General features: G+C 17.8%; 6 protein-coding genes across 6 annotated transcripts; 4 read left to right on the top strand and 2 right to left on the bottom strand.

Annotated features, from left to right (window-relative positions):
- Positions 1-446: 446 nt before the first annotated feature.
- PADL01_1120600 (conserved Plasmodium protein, unknown function) lies at positions 447-3,657 on the bottom strand (the record flags this gene model as incomplete). The annotated part of the gene is made up of 7 exons (XM_028682668.1): positions 447-518; positions 653-754; positions 870-924; positions 1,044-1,138; positions 1,232-1,379; positions 1,494-1,536; positions 1,641-3,657. 7 exons carry the CDS (start codon positions 3,655-3,657, stop codon positions 447-449), a joined length of 2,532 nt encoding a protein of 843 aa, XP_028538924.1.
- A 1,316-nt stretch (positions 3,658-4,973) lies between these two features.
- PADL01_1120500 (conserved Plasmodium protein, unknown function) lies at positions 4,974-6,056 on the bottom strand (the record flags this gene model as incomplete). Its single annotated transcript, XM_028682667.1, has 1 exon — positions 4,974-6,056. One exon carries the CDS (start codon positions 6,054-6,056, stop codon positions 4,974-4,976), a length of 1,083 nt encoding a protein of 360 aa, XP_028538923.1.
- Positions 6,057-7,369: 1,313 nt separating this feature from the next.
- On the top strand, positions 7,370-9,956 carry PADL01_1120400 (cupin-like protein, putative; the record flags this gene model as incomplete). Its single annotated transcript, XM_028682666.1, has 11 exons — positions 7,370-7,395; positions 7,543-7,656; positions 7,888-8,172; positions 8,262-8,491; positions 8,598-8,684; positions 8,792-8,846; positions 8,964-9,091; positions 9,195-9,269; positions 9,386-9,442; positions 9,563-9,696; positions 9,801-9,956. The coding sequence occupies 11 exons, from the start codon at positions 7,370-7,372 to the stop codon at positions 9,954-9,956; spliced, it is 1,347 nt and encodes a 448-aa protein (XP_028538922.1).
- Positions 9,957-10,508: 552 nt separating this feature from the next.
- Positions 10,509-12,259, top strand: PADL01_1120300 (GPI transamidase component GPI16, putative; the record flags this gene model as incomplete). Its single annotated transcript, XM_028682665.1, has 3 exons — positions 10,509-11,770; positions 11,873-12,054; positions 12,159-12,259. 3 exons carry the CDS (start codon positions 10,509-10,511, stop codon positions 12,257-12,259), a joined length of 1,545 nt encoding a protein of 514 aa, XP_028538921.1.
- A 646-nt stretch (positions 12,260-12,905) lies between these two features.
- PADL01_1120200 (conserved Plasmodium protein, unknown function) lies at positions 12,906-14,615 on the top strand (the record flags this gene model as incomplete). The annotated part of the gene is made up of 3 exons (XM_028682664.1): positions 12,906-13,035; positions 13,167-13,320; positions 13,457-14,615. 3 exons carry the CDS (start codon positions 12,906-12,908, stop codon positions 14,613-14,615), a joined length of 1,443 nt encoding a protein of 480 aa, XP_028538920.1.
- Positions 14,616-15,540: 925 nt separating this feature from the next.
- Positions 15,541-17,139, top strand: PADL01_1120100 (serine/threonine protein kinase, putative; the record flags this gene model as incomplete). The annotated part of the gene is made up of 1 exon (XM_028682663.1): positions 15,541-17,139. One exon carries the CDS (start codon positions 15,541-15,543, stop codon positions 17,137-17,139), a length of 1,599 nt encoding a protein of 532 aa, XP_028538919.1.
- Positions 17,140-17,462: the final 323 nt, after the last annotated feature.

The following is a 17,462-nucleotide window of genomic DNA, read 5'->3' as shown; positions in this document are numbered from 1 at the left end:
TTATTGCTCCCAATATATACATAAAGAAAAATTTAATCTTTAATGTTCTTAGAATAATATATTATTTTTATTTTAATTTTAAATTTATTTTTTTTATTTTTTTGCACAAATGTTTCATACTATTATAATATTTATATAGTATTTACAAATTATGAAGAAATATATGAAAAAAAGGAGAAATTTAATTACACTTATAAAAAATTAATAAAAAAAAAACAAATAATAAATAAATAAATATATATATATATATATATATTTTATGTATAATGTTATTCATATTTATATATTTAAAAAAAAAAAAAAAATTAGAGACATAAGTTTATAATTAAAATGAATATAAGAAATATTATGTTCCTTCCACCCAGGGATTTTTATTAAAAAATCTTTATAATATAAAAAGTGTATTTTTCTTTTTCTTTTTCTTTTTTTTTTGCATATATATGTCCTTAATTTATTTCTTCATCAAATATATTCGAAGAATTTTTGCTGAATGATTTATAATATTTATAAGCTCCCTCCTAAAAAGAATTAAAATTACATATAAAATAAGAATATTTTAAAATTATCACATATATGTAAAATATATATACAGTTATGCAAATATAAGCATGTACAAAAAGTATATATATATATATATATATATTTTACATACCCTTAATTTTGCCAGTTGTAGTGTTAATATAATCTGTCTTTGAGTATCATCAACTTTTGAATGTTTATTTACAACAGCTGTATTTAAATAATCTTGTAATTTCTATAAAAGAATATAATAATGAGTTAATAAATTATAATATATTTTATATATCAATTATGTTATTCAGATAAATGCTTTGAATTTTCTTTTTTCTTTTTTTTTTTTAAGGTCTTACTTTTAATCTCCTGGAATATTTTTTTTTGGTTAAAAATACACTAAAATATGGTTCCCTAAAAAAAAAAAAAAAATTTATATATATATATATATATGTACACCTATTTATAAAAGTATTTAAATTTATGTAAAAATTAATTTTCCAATATTATTATTTTTTTTTAAATATAATTACTTTCCATTGCAAGGAACGTTAATATATGCTTTAACCAAATAGGGAGTAGATAATTCAATATGACAACATGCATATATGTTATCTTTACTACATTCCTATAAAAAAGGGAAAATATAAAAGTGTTAAATGTATATATATATATATATTATATTATATTATATAAATAATAATAAATTAAAAAAAATTACATTATTAATTTCTTTTTCCTCCTTTAAATAAGATTCTTCACTTATAATGTTAAAAGTTGATATTTGCTGCAAAGAAACGGATTGAATTTTCTTTAAAGCATCCATATGTTTTTCACAAGTAAATGGTGGAAACACATTTGGGTAATTCCTGCAAAAAATAAAAAATATATATATATATAATAAATAATATATCATATATCACATATCATAATATCAACACTTTAAAGTTTTAATATATAATTTTAAAATATTAATCCTTTACCTGTAATGACGGATTTGCCAAATATCCCATATTCTAAATAAGACTAATAATTAAAAAAAATAAAAATTAATATATATATATATATATATATATATATTTATATATATGTAATAATATTTTTTATAAGTACTAAAATTTTTTTAGTACCTCGAGTAAACAGTTTTGAAAAAACAACAGATATATCTAAGGTCCTATTTAAGTGCCAATTATAAATTTCTGATAAGGATTTACTATCCATACTTTTATATTCTGCTTTTTTAGTTGACCCTTCTTCCTTTTTAGGTAATTCACTTTTTTCGGATATACTATAGGGTTTTTCTACAAGAGCATTTATCCAAAAATATGGAAAACCATATTTAAAATTTAGAAAATCATTTGCATTATTTGAAAATAAAAGAAGGTGATCTTCATTACTATATATATCAGAAAGTAATCGACAATCATTATTATATAATCTCAAATAATCAATAGAATTAGCTTTAGCTACTAAACAATCCATTTTATATAAATAAGAAATATCAATTTGTATATTAAAATGGTTTAAATATGATACATCAGGTAAAATAGAAACATCAAAATTATCTTTTGTATAAAATGTTATAGATATATATTCATTATGAACATCTTTACTATTAGAAAAATTTTGATCATTGTTTCTATCTTTTGTAATAACGTCATATTTCATAAATTGAAAAACATCATTTATATTACTTTGTTCTTTAAAATGAAATAAAAAATTAAATTGCATTTTATTATTTAAAATGGACATATTATTAATACTCAAATCAATTTGATGATTCATGATTTTATAATAGAAGGATGACAAATAATGTGTAAGTTCTTTATCGAATGAATTATATTTATCAACAATACATTGGATACTATTTTTAAATAAAGATAATTTATTAAATGATGTAATTTTTCTTTGATTTTGTTTTGTAAATTTATCTAAAATTTCTTTTTTTTTTATCATTAATAATCTTAAATCTGTTTTTGCTTCAACACGTTCTGATATTTCTTCTTGTAAACATTGTAATGTATATAAATATGACATATATGCTTTTAATTTTTCATCATATTCATAATCTTTTAATAATTTATCATTTATAGATAATATTTTATTTTCTAAGATTTGTTTTATATCTTCATAATTTTCCGCTTCGAATTCTAATAAATTTTTGATTATTTCCTCATAATTATTTTTAATAATAATCTGTTCATCTAATATATGTGATATAAAATTATTCTTCTCTTTTAATAAATATATAAATTGTCTCATACTAAATAAATATATTTCAATCGTTCTATAAATTAATCTTATGTTCATAATATTATTTAATATAGTTCTTTTCTTTTGTATTTTTTCCATATCTTCTACATGTTCCACATTTTCATTCGTTTTTGTTATTTTATTGGTTTCGTTTTTTATCTTATCTGTTCCAGATTCATCATTTATATTTTCATTATTTCCTATCATGGTACTATTATTTTCATTTACAATTTCTTTAATTAATTTATCGTTTTCAATATAAGAATTTTTTAAATCTTTTAATTGATATTCACACTCTTCTAAATATAAATGAAAATTGTTTTTTATTTTATTCATATATATTTCTATATCATTGTTGTTATCAAAAAAATCATAACTTATTTCATCATCACTTTTATTATCTTCTTCATTTTTTAATTTTTTAGTACTTGTCATGGTTATCATTTCTTCTGTCATTTTTCTTTTATTATTTTTAATATTTTTATCATCATTTTCTTCGTCTTTTTTTTTTTGAGGAGACGTTATATTTTCTTCTCTTTTGTAAACACTATCATTACTATTTATATCTTCAGATAGTAAAGGTGATTTTTTTAAAGAATCCCTTTTTTCTTCTCCTACTAAATTATCTTTATTATCATATTCTTCTATACTATGTGCGTGACTATATATTTCACATTGATTATCAACATTACCATCTTCATTATTTTCAAGAAGAGAATTTTGAATGTTTTTATTATCTATAATATCATTATTTTCGTTGTATATACTTTGATTATATTCCCTTTCTTCAATTTCGTTTTCTTTTTTCTCTTCAACGTTCTTATTTTCCTTTTCAATCATTGTTTCGTTTTTTGTTTCTAAACTTTTTTTTTCATTATCTTTATTATTCTCCATCTTTTATAAAATAAAAAATAAACCCAAATAAAATAAGGGGAAAATAAGGAAGGAGAAATGTAATTAAACTTTTATATTAAAGTATAAAATTTTACATATTTGTATTATATATATATATTTATATATATAATATTCCAAAAAAAAAAAAAAAAAAAAAAGTATACCTTTATATAAAATGATAAAAATCTATACAATGAAGAAAAAAAAAAAAATAAATAATAAATATAAAAATTTTATTTTTTATAAATCATGTTATTTCTTTATTTTTATAATTTATTATTTCATTTCATTTTATTTTTAATTTTTTTTTTTTTTTTTTTTTTGATTCTTGTATTAATTTTATGTAAATTATAAAGAGGATCCTTTATACAAAACAAAACCTATTTTTTATTTCTTCTTATAATTAACATTATTCATAACTTGTTCTCAAAATTTTAAATTATTCTTATTTAATTAAAGATTTTTTGTAAGCACAAAAATTAAGAGAGATAAAATAAATTTGTGATAATCATATATAAAGGAATATATATCATATGATATATAAATATATATTTGTATATTTATTATTATTTTCATTGGGTTTGAATTTTTAAGTATATAATAACATACATGAAAAAAAAAAAAAAAAAAAAAAAAATTAATTAGAATTATATATATATGTTTTTTTATTTTTTATTTTTTATTTTTTATTTTATGCCTAATATATTTAAAGAATTAAAAATTTTGAATTTAAATAACAAAATTTTCATTACAATTATTATATTATTATTTTTTTATAATTAAAAGAAACAACGTGTTATAATAAATTATTAGAGGTATATATAAATAAAAGGACATAATATATATTATTTAAATGTTATTTTTATTAGTTATATTTTAATCACAAAGTTGCTTAATTTGGTAATGGGCTTTTATTTGTATATAATACCATAAATATATATATTATATATATAAATAGCCCCCATAAAAAATAAAAAAATAAAAAAAAAAAGACGTTTGTACACGTCTTCAAAAATATAAAATCAATATTTTTTATGTTTATATATATATATATATATATATATATATATATAATAAATAGAAAATAATTTAAACAAAAAAGTAGAAATTTCTTTTTATTATAAATTAATTAATTTGTTGCAAATAAAGTAAAATATGTGAAAGAAAAAAAAAAAAAAAAAAAAAAAAAGAATACATATATAAGAATACATATATATATAATATATATATATATATATAATTCAATGTGTGATTATTCCATATATATATGTAATACGAAAACAAAACATAAAAATACATTTGCAAAAAAAAAAGAATTATACAGAATTTTTCTGAGATACATATAATATCAACTGATAATAAATATAAGAATAGATATTATATATATAAAATAAGAAGAAATTATTTTCTAATTTCATAAGACTTAATTTCACAATTTTTTTATAATCACACTTTACACAATAAAAGGTATAAAACTTTTTAATGTTAATTTTTTTTTTGTCTTTTTTTATTGTTTCTGAAATCAAATCGTGATATATATCCATAAGTGAATTATATAAATTTGTAGACATAAAATTATCATAGACATGTCCATTTAAAAAAGTACCTGAAGTGGTATTTCCTAGGAGTTTATAAAAATATTGAAAGTTTTTCATATTTATTTGTATGATTGAATATAAATCATTTATACATCCTTTTTGAATATTCATAAAATCCAAAAAGGATAATAAATTATTGACATCTCCTTTTGGTAATAAGGAACATTTTTTTTCTAATAATTCCATATTTTTATAATTCTTTTCATCTTTTAAATTACTATTTAAAAATAAATTATTAATAACAATAAGTAAATCGTTTTTTTGATTCTTCAAAAAATAATCCAATTGTTTTTCAATATCCATATCATAATTAATTACACAAACAATTATTAATATCTTTTCATAAATAATACATGAAGCTAGTAGTATATCTTCTTCATCATTTTCATTTTCTGTATCTTCAATTTTAGATATTGGATTTATATAATTATTTATACAATTATTATCACTAGCTAATATTACTTTCCCATTTTTCAAATCTAAAAATTTGAAAAATTCGGCCATAAATCCATTAAATTTATCCACATTTTCATATTCCTTATTATAACTTTTATATACAGGTATAATACCTAATAAATTTTTTTTTTTTAATACTTCTTTGGCATAATATTTTCCAAAACTATTTGTTATATCACAAACAATATCTACTTTTACATTCATTGTAGAATTCTTATTTTCTTTCCCTTTATTTACTTTTGAATGATCTTTTTCACACTTTTGTTTGTAAATATATGCTAATATTTTTATGAAAAATAATGAAACCAGTGCCACAGATATACATTCAAAAGTAACTGGGGTCATTTTTTTTTTTTTTTTTTTTTTCACGATATTAATAAATTTATAAAAAAATTTAACATTTATCGCCACAAAGTTATGTAAATATATATAAATATAAATTTTTCCACATAGGAATAATATATAAAGAAAAAAATAAATATATATACGATATATTTACAATGTATAGGGTATTGTATTAAATGACCTCTTATTACATGTCGTATTATATATATATATATATATATATATATATTATATATATTATTTCTTCTTTATATAATCCTTATTTCTTTTAATTTTCATAAAAACAGCAAAATATGTTTTATAAAAATAATTTATATATGTGTATTTATATAATCATTATTCTTTAAAAAAATACTTTATTGTTCGAAACGCGAAAGGGCAAAAAATATATACATACATAATAATACATATAAAATATATATCCTATCATACATAAAATTCATTCAGACGTAAAATAATTATCTTATAATTATTCAAATAATAAAACGCAAAATTTTGCATGATACAACATAAAAAAGAATATAAATATGAAATATTAAATTTTATACTATATTCTTAAAAATAAATACAAAAATATTATATAAAAGTCATAAAGAATAAAAAAAAATGAATTATATTTATATACATACATTTAATCTTAATAATAACATATTAACATTATGAAGAAAAAAAAAAAAAAAAAAAAAAAAAAAAAAAAAAAAAAATTATATAATAAAAACTCAAAACAAATGTCTTCAAAAAAAAAATATATATTAAAAAAAATATTATATATAATATAATCTATTGAATATTTCTTATAATAAAAAATAATAATATTATATATTAACGGCGCTACTTTTTTTTTTTAATTACAAAAAAATATATATTTATAACGGATACAAATAAAAAAAAAATATATAAATAAAAAAAATACAGATTTGTTATTTTTTTTTTTATAAAACATAGGGTCATTATTTTTTTATCGTATCATATTTATATATAATATATAATGTATTAAAATATATTTATATAATTCACGTGCATATATATTTTTTACCTACATCTATATATATATATATATATGCAATATTATATAGGAAAAAAAAATATATGTCATAAATATTATGTAATATATATATATATATATATATATCATAAAGAAATGATAGAATAATTTTAAAATTAAAAATACATTATTATATATATATTATTTTATTTATGTATTATTTTAATTTAATATTATGTGATGAAAAATAACTTAATAAATTCCTTTTGTTTACAAAATATAAAATAGTTGCATTTATATTATTTTACCATTCTATATACGAAGAAAAATGACCCCAAAAAATAAGTATACAGGGTGAGCATATTTTAATATAATAATGTTAAAAAAGTATAAGAATTAATATATATATATATATATATATATTTTTTTTTTTTTTGGGGGTTTATTTTTTTTTGTATCATTCATATTTTTTTTGTAATATGTTTTCTATAAATTCATTAGGTTTTGTTTCCATGATGGAAAAACATGTGAAATTGACAGAATCCATGAAAATATAACGCCAGAGAAATTTTATCTAGATTATATTTTAAAAAGAAAACCATGCATACTAAAAAGGTATAAGAGATTTTATAATTTTTAAAATTTTATATTTGTAATTGTTCATATATTTTTATCATATTTAAATATCCATGCAATTTTATCATAGTCTTAATTTCTATATTTTATAACAACATTATTATATTTGTTTATTTGTTTTGCATATATTTTATATTGTTTTTTTCCATACTTTGTTTATATATATATATATATATATATATATATATTATTTATGATTTTTTTTTTTAGTGAATATGTAATTAAGAATAAATTGAACATTGATTTAAATTTTATGAAAGAAAAAATACAGGATATAAATGTACATTTAGAAAAGAGGATATCGAATTCTTTTGGAACTGGAAAAAAAAAAAAAATGAAGTTTCATAAATTTTTATCATTATTAGAAAAAGGAAATAAGAAATATTATTTGAATACTCAATACGTAAAAGAAAATGCATATCATCCAAAAGATTTTTGTAATACCATTACACGTCAAATGATTAATTATCTTCCTAAAGAATTAGAAATTATGGGGTAATTAAATGAAACATCTAATATTCTTTCACAATATGTATATATTATATTAATATATATATATATATATATATATATTTTTATTTTAGTAATTTAGAAATTTATCAATATAATATCTGGTTAGGAAATAATAAAAGCACAAAATTAAAAACATATTTACATCACGATTATCATGATAATATATATGTCCTGTTAAAAGGAAAGAAAACCTTCAGAATATATAGTCCTAACTTTGCTTACCGTTTAAAAACAAATGGGAAAATTTTTAAAGTTCATAAAAATGGTTTAATTACCTATTTGCCATTTATTAGAAGTGATGGTAAGTTATGTATGGATATATAAGCATAAAATGTAAACATATATAAGTATATTATATATATATATATATATATATATATATATGTGCATTTCTTATTTTAATTCAGGATCACATATTTTAGACGTATACAAGAAACAGATGAATAAAATATACAACGAAATTGACATAATGAATGAAGTTTTAAACAAAAAAGGTGTGTTACCAAAATATATAACCAAAAAAGATTATTTTTAATACCTATCTTTTATATATGTTAATAATATATTATTTTAAATTTTTATTTTGTTTTTATACTCTTAGACACTTTAGTTGACAACCAAACAATAGAAGATTCTATAAATAAGGCAGAAGAAAAGTATGTACAAAAATTGACTGAAAAATATATATATTAATATTCATTTTTATAAAAGTGATTATTACTCTATATATTACTGTACCTAAAAATACTTTATTTTGTTTTATATATTTATAGATTAAATTTATTAGAAGAAAATATTTTAAATTACAAATTAAAAAAACATAACTTTCACCGTCAACCAAATGCTAGACAAGACATCCCGAATCATTTTTGTCTTATTCATACAAGGAAAAGGAAAGAAGGTAAATCACATAAATAAATAAATAAATATATATATATATATATATATATATTAAATTTGTATTATAAAAAAATTGAAATTTTTCGTCCTTTATATATTTTTAGATGAAAATATCTTTGATAAAAAGACAAATATAAGGAAAAAATACATTGAAGTTAATTTGAATGAAGGAGATATATGTTAGAAAAAGCTGAAGAAAAACAATTTGATTATATATATATATATATATATATATATATATGTATATTATTTAATTTTTTTTTTTTTTTTTTTTTTTTTTTTTACCTCTTAACAGTGTACTTACCATGCGGCTGGTTTCATGAAGTTAAATCTTTTTCAAGTGAAGAACAATGTATATTAATTTTTAAAAATAAATTATATTAATAGACTATAATTATTACGTATTTTTATATGTCCATTTATATATAATATTATAGTTATGTTTGTTTTTGTGTTCATATTTTTTTCTCAGATCATTTAGCATTTAATTATTGGTATTATCCTCCTTATATAAAGATAAATAAATCAACAAATGTTGAAAATAAGTTTGATAATCCTTATGTGGACAAATATTTAAGCGAAAGAAATATTAAGTTATATAAAAAGGTATATATATATATATATATATATATATATATATATGTATTATATTTATTTACATTATCGATATTTTTTCATTTCTCATTTTATTTTATTTTATCTTATTTTAGATTGGAATTTACAAACAAAAGAATTCAAATTTAACGGAAATTTTATCATACTATAAGAATATGAAAATCAAAAAAATAAAAATAAAAAAAAATAAAAAAAGGAAAAATGGATTAGATTTAAAAAAGAAAAAAAAAATAAAGATAGATAATACTTAAAAGAAAGATGTTTGAGATTTTTTTTTTTTAAATGAATATTAAGAACACTATGAAATTAAACCTATGTACGAATATAGATTGTCCTACGTCTATCTTGAAATTGTAAGTCTCTTTATTATTCTTTGTTATATTTTTTTTTTTTTTACAATTTCTTGCATTTTTTTTGCCAATTTTTTATTTCTTAAATTTTTTTTTGTTATATATTTTTTTTTCACATTTTTTCCTTGTAATATTAATATATATATATATATATATATGTGTAACAAAAAAAAAAAAAAAATAATATAATAAATTAAAATAAAATAAGAATGTATTTGTATGCATACATATTTTTATATTTTATTATTTTCCTTTTTATGTATCACCATAATTTTTTTTTTTTTTTTTATGAACAAAAAAATATAATTTAATATAATTAATGAAGTTAACCATATATTTTCATAGAAAAAAAATTATGTAAAATAAGAACATTAAAAAAAAACAAAAAAAAAAAAAAAAGAAAAAGGAAAATTAACGTCAAAGATAAAATAATTTTGAACCATATAAAACAAAATGAAGCGTATTATATATATTTATTTAAGTATAATATATATTCTTTCATTTGTAAATTCTTATTTAATTGATGAGAGTATCAATTTATTACCATTAGAAAATGATCTAGTACACGTAAAACTGAAGCTAACTGTAAACGGAAAAGATTATAAAGAATTTCTACCTATAAATATCTTGAAAATATTAAATAATGTGAATTCACTTAAAATTAATATTAAAAGAGGTGTTTACCGAGAATATTATAATAATAAATATTTGGACTCATATCCTTATGGTTTTACTTTTGTAGTGGATTTAAAAAAGGAAGAAAGAGATAAAAATGATTTTTCGAAAGAAAAAGAATATAATGAATTTTCAAAGAATGAAATGTTTCTTTTAAAAAGTTTATTGAATGACATTTGGGGTATTACAGGTGTATCAACTAACCTTTTAAAAACAAAAGATTTAATTAAAGTAGATAATAAAATTTTTGCTTTTTTACCAGATGAAAGTATTTGTATGGAAAGTTTTTCTTTAATTAAAAAAATGTATCCATGTAAAAATTTTGGAGGTTTATTTAATTTAATTAATCCTTCATATTTAATAACAACATTATCAACTAATATTGGATTTGAACTAAATGACAATGATGAAAATTTTTTTGTTCTTTATATTGAATATATTACAGAGCATAATCATAAAGAAAATATAACCATTAATGATTTAATAAATACTAAATATAATATAAATGAATGCCCTTTGATTAATAGAACTGCTCTTATTGTTAAAAAAAAAGAAGAAGATTATGTTTCCACAATCTTTGAAAAATATGATAATATAGCAATGGTATATGAAAACATAAATATATATGATATTTTACAAAGAGGGAAACCAAATATAATAGAGGAATATATAAATGTTAATGTCTATAAAGAAGAATCTAATAGCATGATAACAACAGATATAAGGAAAAAACAAAGTTCTTTAGTTTATGTATTTGAAAATTTAAATGACAAGAATAGTAGTAATTTTTTATTTGTTGATAAATTGCCATATTATTTATCTCCATTGTTACACACTTTAGTTATACAAGGAAAGAATTCTAATAAAAATGATAATTCCAAAAAATATTGTGATTTCATATATTTTGGTTTTAATGCAATTAACAATTTTGATATTAAATTTAGTAATATCGACATGATGCACTCTTTACCAAAAAATGGAAACTATTACTATATTAATTTTAAGTACATTTTGCCCCCTAAATGTGATATAATAATTAGGTAAAAAATACATAAACATATAATATATATATATATATATATATATGTGAATATTTATTTATATTATTTATTCGTTCTTATTTTATCTTTAATACTTTATAGATTTGAAATAATCAAAATACAAATCAGATCCTTCGAATTTGACTTTGATATAGATAGAGGCATATTATTGGAAAGTGGCATATTTAAACAAAAGAAAAATTATATTTCAAATGAAAAAAATGACGATTATATTTATAAATATACTTCCTCATTACTCATTGATATTGTTTTACCAGACACAAGTACGTTTATTTAGAAAAATAAATATAAATATAAATATAAATATAAATATAAATATATATATATATATATATATATATACTATAATTTTTTTTTTTTTTGTTAGGTATGCCTTTTAATGTTATAGCAATTTCAACATGTGTTATCATGTTATTTTTTGGGTTCATCTTTAAACTTACTGCAAAAGAACAAACAAGATATGTATAACTTTTTTTTTTGTTGTTTTTTTATTTATTTTTTTTTTTCCTATGTTTTTTTTTCTTTTTTTTTGTAGTTATGATTTCAAATTCAATAGTTAAATAGTAAAATCTATATAATTTAATAAAATAATTAATTAACAAATACTTAATTATATTATTATAATTTATATAAATTTTTTTAAAATATATATATTTTATACTTTTTATTAGTTTATTTTCATAATACATATAATATATATATATTTTTTTTTTTCTGCACATATAATTAGAATTTTTTATTGAAAAAAATATTTTTATGTTTTTCTTCATTTTGTAAAAACTCTTTATTACATATAACTTAATAAATAAAACATTTTGAGGTATTACACATTAATCGATAAGTTATTTTATTTTTTTTTTTTTTTATCTTACCCTTTTTTTATCCCTAAGAAAAATTTCGAATTATAATATATATTTAATTGTCACACTTTTAAAATAATAACATGATATATTTTAGGAGCCATAATTAATTACTTGACTTATTATTTTGTATATAGTATATACATTTATATATATATATATATATATATTTATTTATTTATTATATATTTTTTTATTTAAATATGAAGAAAGGTTAACTCTACAATGATTATAATCCTCCCATAATAAGTACAATGAATTTTTCCTTAATTATAAAAAGATACTCGAAGATATTAAATTGGAAACATGATACCTATTATGCTAGTTTGATGAATAAATATACGTATTTTGATGAATTCATGAGATTTTGTAATGACAATAAAGGTATAAACACAATATATTATATATATATATATATATATATATTTTAATTATGATGAATTTTATATATTATACTATAATTTATATGATATATAATTATAATATAATTTAATTTTGTTTTTTTAATAATTCAGAATGTTTTACTAAAAGAGATATAGTGGCTTCATTAACTTATATACACCATATGAAAAAAGTAGATTTGTTATCTCCAACTTTTAATAATTATAATGATTTCATATACAAAAATATAAATATGTTTAGATCAAACATAAGCACACTTGTACATAGGTAAAAAAAAAAAAAATAAAAAATAAAAATAGGCTATTATATCATTATCCTTTTTATAATATCTATAAACTTTTTTATTATAAATATAAAAAAAATTATTTTTTATATTTTATAATTGTCTTATTCTTATATTTAGGTATGCTGTTTTGGGACATACAAAATCTCTATTATTTATCTATGAAAATGTACTAAAGAATAATATATTAAATTATGATAATAAATCAATTAGTTTAATAGCTTGGAGTTATGCAAAAAATAATTTTTATTTATCAGACCTTTTTATGGAAATCAATAAGATATTAAAAGCATGTATTAAAACAATGACTCTTCATGAAATATCATTAATATCGTGGGCGTATTCTAAGATAAACAGATTACCTCCTTTAGAAATGATATGTGTAAAAAATAGAGTATATGAATTATTAAACACATTAGATGAAGAATTAAATCATGTTATTGAAAATAATGCAACAAAAAAACATTTGGATGACATAAATATGAATGTTAATGAAAATAGTACTTATTTTGAAATTAAAAATGAGAATGAAAAGGAATATCTAAATAAATATAACAATACAGATTTTAATGATCATACATATTTCGATGAAACTAAAGAATTGATATCATCAGAAAAACATAAATTAGGAAATATGTATGAAGATAATAGTGAAAATAGAATAGACAACTTAGGTTGTAAAAAGAACTTAATCCAAGATATTTGTATGATAATGAAATCATATGCTATTATGAATAAAAGTGATCCTTTTTTTTTTTTATTTTTATTCAATTTCATAATAAAAAATATACAAAATAACAAAATGATGATAACTGCCCAAGGCATAACAAGTATATGGGTATGCTTAAGAGAATATGAAATAAAAAATAAAAAGATAATTGAATATGCATTAGAATTATCAAGATTTTTAAGACTTGATCACACTGTAAATAGTTCAATGATGCATGAAATTGTTGTTAGCATACATAAATTAAAAATTAAAGATAGAAGAATTCTTTATCATTTATTTTATCATCTAAAAAGGAAGTGTATTAATATGCATGTACAACATTTGTATGATATTATAACAATATTACAAGATATGAAAATTTATGATGATGATTTATGGAAGCAATTTGGAGTAGCTGTTCAAAAAAAAGCTATTGACCTAGAATTAATTCAAATAAAAAAATTACATAATATATTTTCCATTAATGGAAAAGGAAATGATAGAATATTAGGAGTTCTTGATAGTTTTATTCAAATAAAAGAAGATATTAATGTATATGGCCCAATATAATAAGAAATACAATTTTTAATATATATATATAATACTTATTTATTATATAAAAGTGTCATAAATATTTTACAGAAAAATTAATGAATCATATAATATATTATTTTTTATTATTTATTTTAATTAGTAATTTGGATTATAAAGTGATAAAGTATATTGTAATTTGTATTAGAATATCGTGTGTATAAGTTAAAAAAACATGCAAAAATTAAAAAAAATAAAAATAAAACGTTTATATAAAACTAAAATGTATATAATATATATATATTTATTATTATTTTTTTTAATACATTAGAATAAATTTTAGTTATATTTTCATAAATATATTTCCCATTTTTCATTTTTTAATTTTTTAAGTCTTATAAAAATTTTTCTTTTTTCTTTTGTTTCTTTTAATTGGTTTATTTTATAAATTTCGTTTTATAAACATTTTGTTTAATCTTGTTTTATCATTTTTTTGTTTTAGTTTTTCCTTTATATTTTTTTATTTTATTTATTTTTTTATTATCAAAAGAGAAAAAAAAAAAAATTAATGTAAAATATAAAATATCGCAAAAATATTTTCATTTTATTATTTTATTTTTATAAATTTAAAGCTATACATTTATAAAAGGATAATTCGTTTTTAATTGAAACCATAAAATATTTGTAACGTTATGCTTGTATGGTTTTCTTTATGTTCTTATTATTTGTATTATTATATATTCTAAAATATTGACCGAATCAAGCTTATATTAATTCTAAAACTATAAATATATTTATGTAAAATAATTTTAATAAAAAGTTTAAAAAAACAAAAAAAGACAACATAAAATGTTTATATTACATATTTTTTAATTGATTGAATATATATATATATATATATATATAATAAATATATAAAATGAAATATTAACATTTTTAATTAACACAACATAAAGATATAAAAATGAAGAAAGGGTTTTTGTTGAATAAGAATATATATGATATTGAAGAAAATGTAATAAATGTTGAAAAAAATAACATAAATAGAAAATATTGTAAGGATGATTTTGAAACATATATGCACATAGGAACTGGGAACTTCAGTGATGTGTTTATGGTAAAATTAAAGAATGATCCTTCAAAAAAATATGCCTTAAAAATATTCAAAAAAGAAAAAGTGAATAAAATGAATAAAGTAAATGATGTGTTAACAGAAAAAAACGTTATGTCAAAATTAAATATCCCAGGACATGCAAATGTTATTAAATTGATAGAAACATTTAAAGACAAAGAAAATGTTTATTTATTATATGAATATGCTGATTATGATTTATGGGAATTTTTAAAAATTCGTAGTATTGGTGTTAATGAAAAAATTACATTTAATATAATACTTCAAATGGTACATGCATTAGAATATATACATAACAAAAATATTATTCATAGAGACTTAAAATGTGAAAATTTTCTTATAAATAAAGATGGAACCATAAAAATGATTGATTTTGGTACTTCGAAAGATTTAGATAACATAAGCATCAAATCAAATAATGAGGAAGATAAAATAGATCATGAAGAATTAAGTAAATTTGTATTAAAAAAAAATAACAATAATTTAAAAGAAGATTTAAAAAATGAAAGTGAATTTAAAAGTAATGGTAGTTTACATAGCGAAGAATTTAATAGTAATGATTTAAATAATACTAATTTTCAAAAAAGTGATAAAAACATAAAAGATCAAAATTCAAACAAATGCGTTCTTCAAACACTTAAGAATAATGAAAGTTATGAGTTTAATAATAAAATTTTGGAAAAAGAAAATGTTCAAATTTTGAGCTCTTTCAAAAGTAACGATTATGCAGTAGATACAAATACAGGTAATAATTATAAAAAAAAAAAAACATTTGAAAATTATGTTGGTTCTCCCAATTTTATTCCCCCAGAAGCATTAATAAATAAATGCAGTGGTAAGGCACGAGATTTTTGGAGTCTTGGGTGTACTATTTACCAACTAGCAACATGTACCGTTCCATTTGATGGTTCAACAGAATGGTTCATCTATAACAAAATAAAAAGAAGGGAATTAAAATATCCATCCATAATACCTTCTGAATTAATAGACCTAATAGAAAAGTTAACAACTATGAATCCAGAAGAAAGATTAGGGTTTAATGGAGGATGTAAGGAGATCTTGGAACATTCATATTTTGAAAAATATAATTATGATAAACTTAATTTCATCTTACCAGAAGTATCTGAGGTGGAAAAACTGTATACAACTATTATAAATAAGTATCATATATATATCAATGAAAAGAGGAAATTAAGACAAGATAATTATCCAACTGAAGAAAATACAAATAAAGTAGAAGTATTGAAAAAAAATTTGTTAAACTTAATTAATTCAGATACATTAAATTGTGCTGAGGAGGAATATGAATCCATAACTTTAAAGAAGAAAATTTTTGAAAGTATTAACTTTATGCTTGAAGAATCGGATAAACAGGAAATAATAGAAATGGAAGAAGCAAACAAATGGTTAGAACGATATCAGAGTAAATAGAAAATATAACATATATAAATAAAAACAATTTCTTTTACTCGTTTTTTTTACCGTATATATATATATATATTTTTGTTTTATTATTATATAGTTTTAATTTTTTTTTTTTTTTTTTTTAAACATTTAGAATTTTCTATATAAAATCATTTAAATTCATTTTGTTTTTTTAATGTCAAAATGTATTTAGACAGTATTTCTTTTTTAAAAAAAAATATTATAAATCTATGTACTGAAATATATTATTTATTAATATTATAATAACCCATAAAACATATATTCTTTTATACAAGAAAAAATATACCTTTCAGTTTTTGTATTTTATT

Source organism: Plasmodium sp. gorilla clade G2 (genome assembly GCF_900097015.1).
Source record: "Plasmodium sp. gorilla clade G2 genome assembly, chromosome: 11".
Classification (NCBI taxonomy): domain Eukaryota; phylum Apicomplexa; class Aconoidasida; order Haemosporida; family Plasmodiidae; genus Plasmodium; species Plasmodium adleri (nom. inval.).
The sequence above is the reverse complement of the archived record's forward strand: the minus strand, read 5'-3'. Positions and strand labels throughout refer to the sequence as shown.